This window comes from Brachycentrus maculatus, unplaced genomic scaffold, assembly GCF_059751285.1.
Source record: "Brachycentrus maculatus isolate JH-2025_06_01 unplaced genomic scaffold, ASM5975128v1 h1tg000117l, whole genome shotgun sequence".
Taxonomy (NCBI): Eukaryota; Metazoa; Arthropoda; class Insecta; order Trichoptera; family Brachycentridae; genus Brachycentrus; species Brachycentrus maculatus.
In genome coordinates, this window is record NW_028280870.1 from 811,972 (window position 1) to 825,377 (window position 13,406).

General features: G+C 34.2%; 1 protein-coding gene across 1 annotated transcript; it reads right to left on the reverse strand.

Annotated features, from left to right (window-relative positions):
- LOC148309783 (uncharacterized) lies at window positions 1–11,734 on the reverse strand. Its single transcript, XM_088259498.1, has 5 exons — window positions 10,348–11,734; window positions 4,175–4,391; window positions 2,819–3,000; window positions 1,394–1,537; window positions 1–514 (listed from the first exon to the last, which is right to left on the reverse strand). The coding sequence occupies exons 1-5, from the start codon at window positions 11,656–11,658 to the stop codon at window positions 395–397; spliced, it is 1,974 nt and encodes a 657-aa protein (XP_088115624.1). The 5' UTR covers window positions 11,659–11,734; the 3' UTR covers window positions 1–394.
- Window positions 11,735–13,406: the final 1,672 nt, after the last annotated feature.

Here is a 13,406-nt window from a genome sequence, read left to right on the forward strand (position 1 = left end):
TTTTTTCATTGTTTTATTTTTTTTTTATTTCTTTACAGCTATTATATTGCATAAGAGCAGCGATCTGAAGAAAGATGGACAAAAGTACAAACCAATCCAAGCGAATCATCGTTTTATCACGCTAACTGAAATGAAAATTCCGTGTAGTGCACAAACGCCCATACATTATCTTCCGTTTTTTCGTTGTTTTATTTTTTTTTAATATCTTTACAGCTATAATATTGCATACCATATCAGTTCAAAGTGCTTCGTAAAAAAAACATAATTTTTATATTCGACATGTTCTCGAAAATTCGACGTCCGAAAATCGATTGTTGAAAATCATCGACACGTTCGCGGTCGGCCCATCGCTAGTGGCGGCTCACGGCAAAAGGGTTGGAGTGGTGTACGAGGACTAGCAGGCGCAGGACTTGGCGCCCGCCGCCGCCGTCGCGGCGCCGTCGCGTCCGTCCAGCGACAGCTTTTCACTGTCTCGGCTCTCGTTGCTTTGAATTAATTTATCGTTGAGGAGAATCTGGAAATCAAATATGATTTTGAAGTTGATACCGCTTAGTTAGTCGTAAATTTTTGATTTTCTTATCCTTGTTTCTTGTTCACAAATCTGGGTTTCTCCGCTTAGGAGTTATGTTTTATATTTTAACATTTCAACATAGATGAAGAAGGATATGGAGGTCTAGGTATTCACAGGGCTTATGACCTGTCATAGGCTGGTTAAGTGATCACTTCATATAATTGTAACATTCATCATTCTATCCATGATTAACAAACAAACTACTCAAGTTTTTGGAACTCGTACATATGGATATATATCATAAATATGATATATCGATATATCTCACGACACTTTATGTTTGAGTTCACTTAATAGATGTTCGAATGGTGATATAAGAAAATAATCCAAAGCATAAGCATTATCGATAAAAATTAAGAAAGGTGGGTTAAGATGATTTGGGCATGTGGATCGAATGAGTGAAGAAAGAATATTTTTTTAAAAAATGAGAAGAACGTTGTTGGTAATAGGAGCAAAGGAAGACCGAGAAAACCTTGACATAATCAATGCTTTCAAATACTTGAAAGTGGTCAGTTCAAAAAGTCAGAATAATGTATGAGGAGATAGCTGAATGTGGAAGAGACGAAGATTGTTTACAAATAAGTATTGGTGTGGCCTAATATTTTCTCTGCCTACACCTTTTGAGAAATGTCCCGATGCATGGAACAACAAGCATTACGGGTAAGGAAAGTTATCTAATTTTGAGAATTAAAAAAAAAAATCAAGAAATACTTTAGTTTTCGGATATTCAGATGAATAGTTTGAAAATTCTTACATGAAACGATCATATTTTTTAAATGTTTTAGATTAAAGACAAATAATATTTTGCTACTCGTAATTTACCTTATTGACTAATGATCTGGCGGCCTCTTCAATATTGATATTTTCCTTGGCAGACGTTTCGAACCACCCCGCGAACCCCCTCTCCCGGCAGTACTCGTCCATCTTCACCGGAGTGTTGATGATGCCTTCTTTCTGTTGGTCGCACTGAAATCGATGGAAATGTTTAAAGCGCTTATTTCGTAAATAAAACATAAATTTTTATATTTAAATATATTTAGCTCGCAATTTTTACACACTTATATTCGGTCTAAAATTTGATACACCAATTTTTGTTGAAATTTTTTTCTGAAAAATATTTTTATTTTCGTGATAAAAGTCGTGGTAAAAAGAAACGCAGAAGCCCGAATTCAAAATGTCGTTGCCGAAACAATATTTTAATAATTTATTCTAAGATTTTTTTCTTTAATTTATTATTTTTTCATTGAAACCCTTATCCGCACCCCAATGGTGCATAGGGCACTGCATCATATAAACGCAGTGTTATCAGCCGACCATGCTGACCGTGCTGAGCGTGCTGACCGTTACACTACGGAGGCGGACAATAATAATTTATTCTTAGTATCATAAAATTACTTTTAATTTTCTGAATATTTTTTTCCCTTTTCCTTAATTGGTGAACCATTACATAATCGATCATTTTGTTCTATTTTTGTTCATACTTATTTTACTAATTGATGTTTCCTAGTGTAATCAGTATAATATTTTATCTCAATATTTTGAGTGTATCTGAAAATCTTTGTTTATAAATCTAGGATTTAATCACTTAGGAATTACATTTTTTTATATTGATATCTCAACACAGATGAAGAAGGATATGGAAGTCTGGGTGTTTACACGTCTTACAACCGGTGAATGTTACACATGTATAAAGTGATCACTTGAAGAATATACCTATCATAGTATATCAAAACTATCTTGAGATTTCAATATAGTAAATTTCTCTATCAAAAATGAGTTTCTCGCTTTCCATTCTCACAAACATTGCATAGTATTTCTGGCGGAAAATAACATCTCAGCCAATGGATATTGTTTTATATTTTCATATGAAAATAAATCAATTACATATATTAATAATATTACTATAAAATGGTAAAAATTAAATTAAAATTATATTATCAAAACTGATGAAAATGATATTAATGAAGTTGAAACTATAAAAAAAAAATATCCAGAAGAAAGATTTTAAACCAGAACAAAGAAAAACAATATTTACGACCCACGTTATTATGATAATATGAAATCGTTCAGTAAGTATTATCTCGAGAAGATAAGATAATATTTTGAAATATTGGGTGAATCATAAATAGGTACATATAAGATTTACAACAACAATAAATAATATTCTTTTACACAATATATAGCATGAAATCCAAGTGAGTCATTTAGACTTTTCCCCGCGGGAGGATTCATCGGTCCGGGGTTTACCTTATTGGCCAGCAGGACACATGGTATGGGAGAGCCGTCCGGGAGTTGAACCTTGGAGTCGAGATCCTGTTTCCACTTGACCACGGCGTCGAAGGTCGCTACCCTCGTGACGTCAAATACTATGAAGGCTCCTACCGCTTCCTTGTAGTACACGCGGGTCATGTTACCGAACCGCTCCTGTCCTGGAATATTAAATAATATCAATTTATTTAATTATTTCATCATACACATTTTGAGTATCTCCAAATACAAGTCTGAGTTTTCTCCACTTAGTTATTTTTGACATCTCTACATAGATGAAGAAGAATTGAGATGCTCAGACTTCCATCTTTTTTTATTTTTTGACAACTCATCAAAGATGAAGAAGAATATGGAAGTCAGAGCATTTACGTGTGTAAAGTGATTACTCAAACTAGCCTATGACGGTCGTCAGTCCCGTAAATGTCCAGACTTCCATATTCTTCTTCATCTTCCGATGAGTTGTCAAAAAATAAGATGAAAATAACTCCTGTCATTGGAGATAATCCAGATTTTGTGAACAAGTATTTGGACACACTCAAAATGTTCCATCTTTTTTCATTTAAAAGGGGAGAACAATACATGTTTCATATGAAGTTGCGACACCTTCAAATTGACATCTCATTCGTAGGGTGAATAATGAATAATCTAGTGTCCGATGTAATAAATAATTTATATATTTTGTATATTAAAAGCATTAATAACTTTGTAGCATGGTAATAAAACACTCTCCTTACCATCCATTGTTTACTTTGTTTAATAATTTATATATTAAATATTAAAATCGAATACTGATTTTTAATGTCTACTAAATTGCATTTTATTATTAAAATTGTTTTCTCCCATAGTTATTACTACACATATTATAACTATTACTTAAGAGCCTAGAATTGTATAGCTAAATAAGGTCCATTTAACAGTAGTTTAAAAATGCCATAACAACATAACAACAACATAAAAAGCCTCCTTAGAACAACTGAAATGAAGACTCTACGACTCATTGCAGACCTAACACTTCGCGAGAGAGTAAGAAACTCTGAAATAAGAAAAATATGCGATGTTGAAGATTTTGTGCGATGGGAAAGAGAAAGAAGACGTTTCTGGAGAAATCATGTGGGAAGAGCGAGTTCGGATCGAGTGGTGATGATAGCAGCGGACAGCAGCAGCACAGCAGACCCCCAGGAAGACCACCTAATGTCGATGGAGAGATAGCTGGTCTTCCACCTCCCAAGAGTGGACCGGAGGATGACAGGACACAGTCCTAAATAAAGAGGAAGAAGAAGAAGAACATGGGTAATATTTTTGTTTTAGAAATTATTATAACATTTATCAGCATACCGGCAATATCCCATAGCTGCAGCCGTATGGTGGTGTTAGAGTCCCAGTTGAGGACCTTGAGGGCGAAGTCCACGCCGATGGTGGCGCGGTAGTGCTGGCTGAAGAACTGGTGCACGTAGCGCTTAATGATGGACGTCTTGCCCGTGCCCAGTTCCCCGATGACGAGGATCTTGTACAGGTGCTCGCGGCGGTCGCCTCCCAGCGGAGCGGGGTGAGCCTGAAATACAAAACGTTTCAGATTTAGTAATCGCAGTCCATGAAAGAATATCGTGGATGGTTGTGGAATTAAACATGTGTTAAAATTATTTTATAGAAAAATATGTTAACGAATATGATATGTACCAAGGCAAATATTCAGTTCGAATACTCGTAGATAAATTATCTTAATGTAAGTGTACTACGATTTCCATTGACGGCGAACGCATACATTATTTGAAATACGGATAAAAAACTTGAGAGAGTAGTTTATCTTTAGAAATAAGCAAGGCTTTATTTCATGTTATGGCGTTTCGGCACCTTTTTTCACGGATAAATAAATCAAATAAAAATAAAAATCAATTAGACGAAACGTAATTACGATCTTTATTAATATAATCAGTCAAATGATTAAATATGGTATTGTAATGAACTATTTTTTAGTAAAAAGCTTGACACTAAGCGAGTTCCGGGACCTTTTTTGTTTTAAAAAAGACCTGGGAATAAATCTTGTTTACAGTGATTGCAGACTATGTAAAAACAGACACGATGATTGCCGACCTCCAGAGTGGAGTGACATAAGAAGAAGAAAAAGATGAACATTATATGAGCATGAGGATATTTGTATCTATTCTTTAATAAACTGTAGTCTTACTATAGCTGAAATTAGTATCAACTTTTTCGATGATTTTAGTCACCTTATTCAAAAAAATATTAATCATCTTTAATTTACTTAAATTTTTTCGTGACACGTGTTTCGTTTCATTCAGAATCATTATCAAACACCGGTGTTTGATAATGATCACAATATATTTTAAGAAATGGTGGTATTAATCCAAGTAAAATAAAATAAAAAATGGATACATATTACCACAAAGTGACTTCCGAAACAAAAAATTAAATTTAAAAATCACACTAAGCAATTCTATTGAATACAACATTTGAATACAATACTTGACAACAATTGAGTGTATATATATATATATATATATATATATATATATATATATATATATATATATATATATATATATATATATATATATATATATATATATATATATGTATATATATATATATATATATATATATATATATATATATATATATATATATATATATATATATATATATATATATATATATATATATATATATATATATATATATATATATATATATATATATATATATGTGTATATATATATATCGCTTATTGTATGATCGAATACAATAAGCGAAATCAGTCACGTAACAGATGCGATATTACATATCGCTCACTCCTTTCAAGAACGTCATAAATCGAAAAACTTGATTTCTCAGGAGAACGATTTTAAAGTTTAAGAATATAATACAATGTATTAAAAATAAATATCAAGCCACTTATTGAACTTTTTATTGTGCAACAGATCTTTTTAGGTACAACCTGAAGGTTTTTTCTCCATTTGAAAAATATTTAGTTTATTGAAAAAAAAAAATAACAATACCTGTTCTTCAAAATGCAAAAACAACACTTTCTGCGGGCAGAAAGTGTTGTTTTTGCATTTTGAAGAACAGGTATTGTTTTTTTTTTTTTCAATAAACTAAATATTTTTCAAATGGAGAAAAAACCTTCAGGTTGTACCTAAAAAGATCTGTTGCACAATAAAAAGTTCAATAAGTGGCTTGATATTTATTTTTAATACATTGTATTATATTCTTAAACTCCAGAAAATATTTGCCCGCTACCCCGGTAGCGGGCAAATATTAAGTTAAAAATATGCCTCTTTTGCTGGGATATAGTACATTTCTTTGGCATTCTGAAAACATGCCCAACTGAAAATTTACGATTTTTGATTTATGACGTTCTTGAAAGGAGTGAGCGATATATGTTTTAAATTGCGAGAAAATGACGTGGTATTATTTGTTTTTCAATTAAAGCACCGAGCACAAAAAAGGTAAAAAAAATAGAATATTTGAACCAGGAAAAATTGTTACTACTTATATTTTTTTAGTAGGTAATGTTAAAGCAACTAATCATGTATAAATTTTAAAGCAAATTATTATATATTTCATTTGTGAACGTTTTGAATCAGATGAATGTTTTGAATAATAATAATTTAATATTGGCACAATAATAATTTCAATCGCATATTAACCTCGTGTCTTGGTGACATAACTGTAACTTAATCAATAAAACAATTTGTCGATCCAATAAACTAAGAACTTTTACTGCATTTCACCACACAACACTCTCATAGGAAGGGTACAACACTAATGAACTTTATCTTAATTAATCTACTAAATAGATAACATTGTTATCATTCAGTTATTTGATAAAAAATAATTTATAATAATTATTGTATGTGTAATGACAATCATTCAAACGTATCCACACATGCAGGTCTATAACCTACATACATAGCTTCAATAAAATATTCAACGGGTTATCATAGAAATAAGCATAAAAAATAAAACAAATGATTAAAAATGTGACACTGGTACTGCACTAACGGGAACGTGTACCTGATGAAATTCTTTTGTTCGCATAAATTTTGTAAATTTGGATCATTTTCATCTTCAATTTCCTCAATGTACTCGTACACAATATCAGTAAAAACATCCCCAATCTATCTATGCAACCCCCAGTGCATTAGCTACTGCTGCTTTTCTCTTCTTTTTACCAACTATTTCTTCTCCATTTCCTTTCCCACTAACCAGCAACGTCATTCACCCTGAACTCCTAGAGGTCCTGTGTCCAATTTCCAGGGGGTTCAAAATAAATATGATATACTATGGACTATAAATACTGATGTAGCGGTCTATATCAGAATGAAACGCCTGACCGGGTCGATCCGATGCAACGCTCTATGCACCAATGGGTGTAAATAGAGTCAGAAGAAGAGGAAGATATTAAATATCTAAATTATATTAGTATCAGTAACATTTTAAGACTGCCTATGAAATAATTTTATGAATGTCCCAATTTAAAAAAATTGTGTTTGTCTAGATTCCTAATAAGGTAATAATTTTTTTTTTTAAATTGTGTTATAATATTTTAATTTTCGTGACAATGTCTTAATTGCTTTCTAAATGATTTCTTATTCAATATTTTGTAGAAAGTAAATCGAGGTTAATTTTTGTAATATATTGAAACCGAGGATATTCAAACGCATAAATGGCATAATACGTGTTTAACGCACTTTCAAATAACTCACTTGGATGTCGATTATATTTATTCAAACAAATGGTGCAAGCAAGAGACGAGGTGAATCCTGAATATAGAAACGGAATTCCGGAATCAAATTTTAGAAACTATTCAGATTATTTTCAGTTAATAGTTTTAAAATAAACTTTATCCATTTGCAAATGATAAGGTTATCCATGCAGCATGCAGGTATAATACCTACATACAGTATTGCATAGTATGAGTACATATATGGTGTGGAGTAATCGATAGGTATGTGATCATAGTATAATAAAAATATATAATATAGAATTCCATAGCGTGAGATACGAGTATGTAACGTACCTACTGTAATATCATCTGACGACCGCAACTTCACTTCGAATGGTTGCACTTACTGAGATGAATATTGCAAAATAGATAAATAATTATACACATATATTATAGAAGCACTAACGTCTTGTTTCCGAACATATATAGGAATAAATTATCAGCAACATTTTGTTGCAGCACAAGAAATCATGATTTACGAACTGACAAAGTTTCCAGCACAAAAATATCCTTATTTCAAAATATTGTTTAAATTTGAACTTGTTACGAAAAGCACATACAAAAACGAGATTACACCGACCTTTAATTATATCCTATATTCTATATTCTACCTTCATTAACCTTCATAAGTTTAAAATCATCGCTCATTGACCCGCTTGTCAAAAAATCCACATCGAACCCAGCCACCTTATATTTGGAGAGATTACTAATCGTAATTTATATCCGTACTTACCTGTCCAATATCATTAATTGTGAATTTGCTTATCCATTGGTTCATTGAGAATGATGTTAATTAACATATGACTATGTTAATTAACAGCTATGAACTGTCAAAATGTAAAAGTTTATGATGTACTAAATCTCAAAAAAATCCAGGAATTATCACCTTGCCTTCTGATAATTATGGACCAAATTAAAATTACGTCTTTCTAACGCGGTGCCCTATGCCCCACTGGGTGCAGATAAGGGTCAGATATAGAGAAATAGTAAAAAATACGTTTGTACCCTAATTATTGATTTCAAATATTTGATTTGATCACTTATTTACTTATATTTACCCGTTTTCGATTATCGATAATTCAATTAAAAAATATAATTTTCGTCTCAATACATAGAAAATTAGCTGCCATCAGGAAACATATGAAAAATTACAGTATTTGGTATATGTGACCATCAAATGACAGGATATGGATGCGTTTGAAAAAAAAGTTCGATCGTTCAATATGTTGGCTATATTATTCTATAATACCACCTAAAAATTAATGTGACCGTTTGTAAAGTTTTTGTTTTTTGTTTTACGAATGCTGTTTTTTATTGTTGATCGAATCAGTTTTGTACTCAGTTTTGTATTTACAATAAACTAAGAAAAATTCAGTAATGCTAAATAGTACTTTTATTAATGTTACTCCCCTAGAAATCGAACCCGGAACCTCCAGCGTGGTAGCTAAGCGCGATAGCCACTACACGTTACACTAATTACGTTACATACAAAATATAAAACGTTACACTAAATACGTTACATACAAAAATCTTGATGTAATTTAGTTTTTTGTCCCCCCTTTAAAAAAATAAAACGTGATGTTGCTGTATCCTGATCGATATATAATATAACACCTATGAAATCTAACTGTTATCAGTTATTTATTTTGTATTACTATTGTCATAAAAATATTTAAGAATGATTTATATGAATTTAAGGTAACAAAAAATACTAATTACGCAATTTAGTTATAAAGTTTATTGTAAAAAAAATATTTTAAATGGAAATATAAAATAAGTTTAATTTTTAATTCAAAATGTTATCGTAAAAACCTTTTTTCTTTAAATTTTTGGTTTACGTTTAAACAAAGGAAAAACATGAAAATGAAAACTGAAACAGTCCCTAAACTTTCTTTCAGCGTTTCAGGTATTTGACTTACTTTGTGAATCGTAGTAATCTCGACTTTCCACCCACAGCACTCGCAGGATTTTGTTTTATGCGTAGAATCGGCCATTTCACAGTTTATAGAATATAATTAAAATCATTTCACTGTCAGCAGTGAAAAATTAATCTTTTATACAGTCGGTATGTAAAAATGCACGGTAGCAGAACGATTTCCTGCAAAGAAAATACGCGCTGAAATGACCACAGGAGTAGCTTTGAGTGGGTACGAATATCAACTGGTAATGGGTTTTGAATATGTATAAGGCAGTGGGGAATATTTATAAGGCTTTCATTGCGTTTTTTTATGATGTATACTTTTAAGGATTTTTATAATTTGGCTTTTATCGGTTCAGCAATGTCTTAATGGAGACACTTCTCTCAGTACTTTGGAAGGATATATACTAAAAAGTTAATGTGTAGAATTAAAAACATGCGCTGTCTTTACCCCATGTCTAATATTGTTATTTTTTTATGTTATGTTATGATTTTGATGACCTGTTTTAATAAATTTTATATGTGTACATCATAGAGCTCACGATTGATAATATAAATGTATTTATATAAATTATTCACTTTTAAAACGGGTTATATTGTATATTAGTTATTATTGTTACCGTCTTCAGAATTATCATTGCGAATTAAATTAACGATGAATATTTTAATGACGTTTGTAGATATTTCCATTTAAATAATAAATCTTTTCAGTTTAAATTAATACATTATGTGATTATTATTCCAATGGAAGAATTTAAGATTGCACTAATGACACTATGTGGTACACCATTGACACTGAAGATTATGCATATGTAGGAATAAAATATAAGCGATCGATCTTACCGAGGTGCCACTTCCCATATCTTTTTTATCTTCAGATCCGTCGATAAGGTCACCGAAAGGGGGCATGCCGTTCTCCGGTAGCAATCTGGCCTCCTCCGTGTCCTGGAAGTCCTCGTCCTCCGTCCTGTCCGCCTCCTGGCTGAGCGGCTCGAAGCTGGCGGTCTGGCTGCTCTCCGCGCTGTGATCCCCGCTGTGGCCCGAAGACCTGCGCTTCTGCTGCGCCAGCTGCACCATGCGGGAAAGCCGGGGGGAAGGGGGCGCCGCCACCGGGGACCAGTCTTCCTTGTCGTCCTCGGAAAAGCACACGCTCGCCTGAGCCACGAACGAGATTCTCCTCCGAAGAGTGTCTTCGGGGCTCGGCGACTCGATGGGCCTCGGGATCTTCTGGATGGTCTGAGCTTTATTACGCTTCCAAGTAGATACGGAAAAGGGAAGAGTGGACACTGGGTGGGTAGTAGCTATCGCTGTAATATCGATATCTCCCAAATGATCTTCTACAGGAGGTGGATCCGTATCCAATATATCTCGATTGATCGATTCCGTAGATGTAGTTTCCTCTGTGATCGTTTCAGCGCGCGTAGTACTCGCGACTGTTGACTCTGTCGGTTTACTATCGACTGGCTCGTTTTGTTCTATTTTAGACTCCTCTATCGGAGAGGACATATCGCCACGAGTCGTCTCGACGTTCTCGACAGAGCCGTATCTCGAGCCGGAGTCATCGTAGAAACTCGGATCCGAGGGCGGTCCGTCCTGTCCGTCCGGGGTGCGGCGTCTGACTGAAACGGGAGTGAGGCTGGAGCTGCCCGAGGAATGCCTATCTCCACCCCCTCCCGGCTCAGGGCTTTCCCTCGCCCCCCGCCGCCCTCCGAAGGACCCGAGTTTTCGGACAAACGCCCCCGCTTTACTGCGCGCCCCGCTCTTTTTCTTCTTTTTGCCCTTCAGCGTATCTTCTTCCCCGCTGATTCCTTCTGTTTCCGCTTCCATACCGGGATCCTCATCGGTTGTTGCTTCTTCCGTTTTTGATTTTTTCTTTTTCCACCGTTTTAAATCTTTTGTTTCTTTATCGCTTTCGTCTTTACTATCGGGAATCTTGCCTCTCTTAATAGGACCGAGATGAAAGCTTTTGCTCTTGAACGGTGATGCGAAAGCGCTTAATTTGGATTTTATTTTGGACTGGTCGACTTTCGGAGTGCCGACAGGCGGTGGCGTCTCGACTTGCTCGATAGTCGGGGGGTCTTCGGGGACATACGGCGTGCTAGACTCGAAGGTTTCGTCCAAAGTGTCCTGAGAACCGCTTTTATCTGCCTCCATGCTAGTTATTCACCGAACTAAGTATGCTATACCGATATTGCTCACATCGACGCGCCAGCGACAATTACACCTGACTGATGCGAGGCACAGTAATTGTGTAACGTGTAACTACCATAGCTCGTATTGCGCGGAGGGGTGGGGTGGGTAAGGAGTATAAGGAAGGGGGAACGCTCGACAACTCGTGGATTTTTCTGAGTAAAGGACATTTTACGCGAGCACTTATAACTTGATACAATTGCAAGAAGGCAGATTGAAAAATAATATCTACACGAAAATGTATGTATTAATTAATAGCAGCGCAGTCAACTTATGATACCTGTATGTTTTTTTGTTATTTGAGATTTATTTATTCATCTTAAAAAGATTTCTGAAGTGATGAGATATAAACGCATTAACCGACATATAAGTTTTAGTAAACTCAATGTAGAATTGAATTGATATTTTTTATTTTTTATCAGAAGACATGTCTGCCTCCGTAGTGTTGTGGTAACCCCGTTTAGCTACCTTGGACGAGGTTTAGGGTTCGTTTCTCGGGGGGGGGGAGGGGTCAAAATAAATATGTGTGATTTTACACTATTATATTTATTGAGGGTTAGAAGACGTAAAACATGCTGAAGAAAATTGAGGTTTTACTACTTCAGAAAAGATCCACAAAGTTTTTTTTTTTATTTTTGTTTTTGTTTTTGTTTGTAGATTTGACTGCATTGTAATTATTTGTATCCCTTCACCTATTCTATATTTACGCACACACTGCTTACTTTATCTTTTTCATGCTTTATGAACATATTCAAGGTTTATTGTACAATATCATATTCAGTAACCAAAAGTCAGTTCCGATTACACCCAGAGATCGATTCAGTCAATATTGATCAATCTTTTTATACGCAGTTCTGAGAATCACATATAAAGTGCGTAAAATAATGTAACAACGCCTAACATACCATATTTCTTACTTTTAGAAAATATTAAATAACAATTTTTTACATAGTTGAAACTTATATTATTTTTCATCCTTTTTTCTCGAGAGAAAAAAACTAACTCACTAACAAACCATCACGCCGCTTCCCCGCAGGGGTAGGCAGAGATAATATAACGCCACACCACTCTGTCTTTGCAAACATTCTTCGCCTCTTCCACGTTCATGCATCTCCTCATACATACCCGCTGATTATTACGACTCCTAAACTGACCACTTTCAAGTATTTGGCATACCTGATCGTGACATGTTTTTCTCGGTCTTCTTCTTTTTCTTTTTCAAGAGACTAAGAAGAAAATAAATGTCTAACTGTTTGTTGCCACACAAGCTAGTACGAGTACGGGTGCCGTGGCGTAGTCGGGTAGACGCTCGACTGCGAAACTGGCGTCGCGGGATCGATTCCCGCCAAGTGCAAAATAAATTCAAGAAAGATTTATTTTCAATTGGTCTGGGAGTTGTGATGTGTTTTTCACATTAACCTTCCCTATCCTTAGTATCTTACCTGAAGACAAGCCTCTTAAAACAGAGGCATGCGGGCTATTCCTTTTTTTTAATAACCCTCGGTCCACCGCAAACAAAAACTATTGATTGATTGATAAAAACTATTGAAAAACCGTTCTGGGTCCAATAGACCCTTGTGTAAAATTTGGTACTTCCTTAACTTGTAGTCGTCGTGTACGACAAATATTATTATCTCCATTTAAAAAAATATGTTTGATGCAGTTACAAACAAATATTACAATTTAAATTCATTTGCTAAACATTTCTATTT

Bases quoted from the DNA above. Each gene is read 5' to 3' on its own strand.
- LOC148309783 (XM_088259498.1), bottom strand. From the start codon at position 11,658: ATGGAGGCAGATAAAAGCGGTTCTCAGGACACTTTGGACGAAACCTTC. The intron at 1,538-2,818 runs GTAAACCCCGGA...CATCGATTTCAG, and splicing joins GTGTCCTGCTGGCCAATAAG to TGCGACCAACAGAAAGAAGG. The intron at 515-1,393 runs GTAAATTACGAG...TTTGATTTCCAG, and splicing joins CCAGATCATTAGTCAATAAG to ATTCTCCTCAACGATAAATT.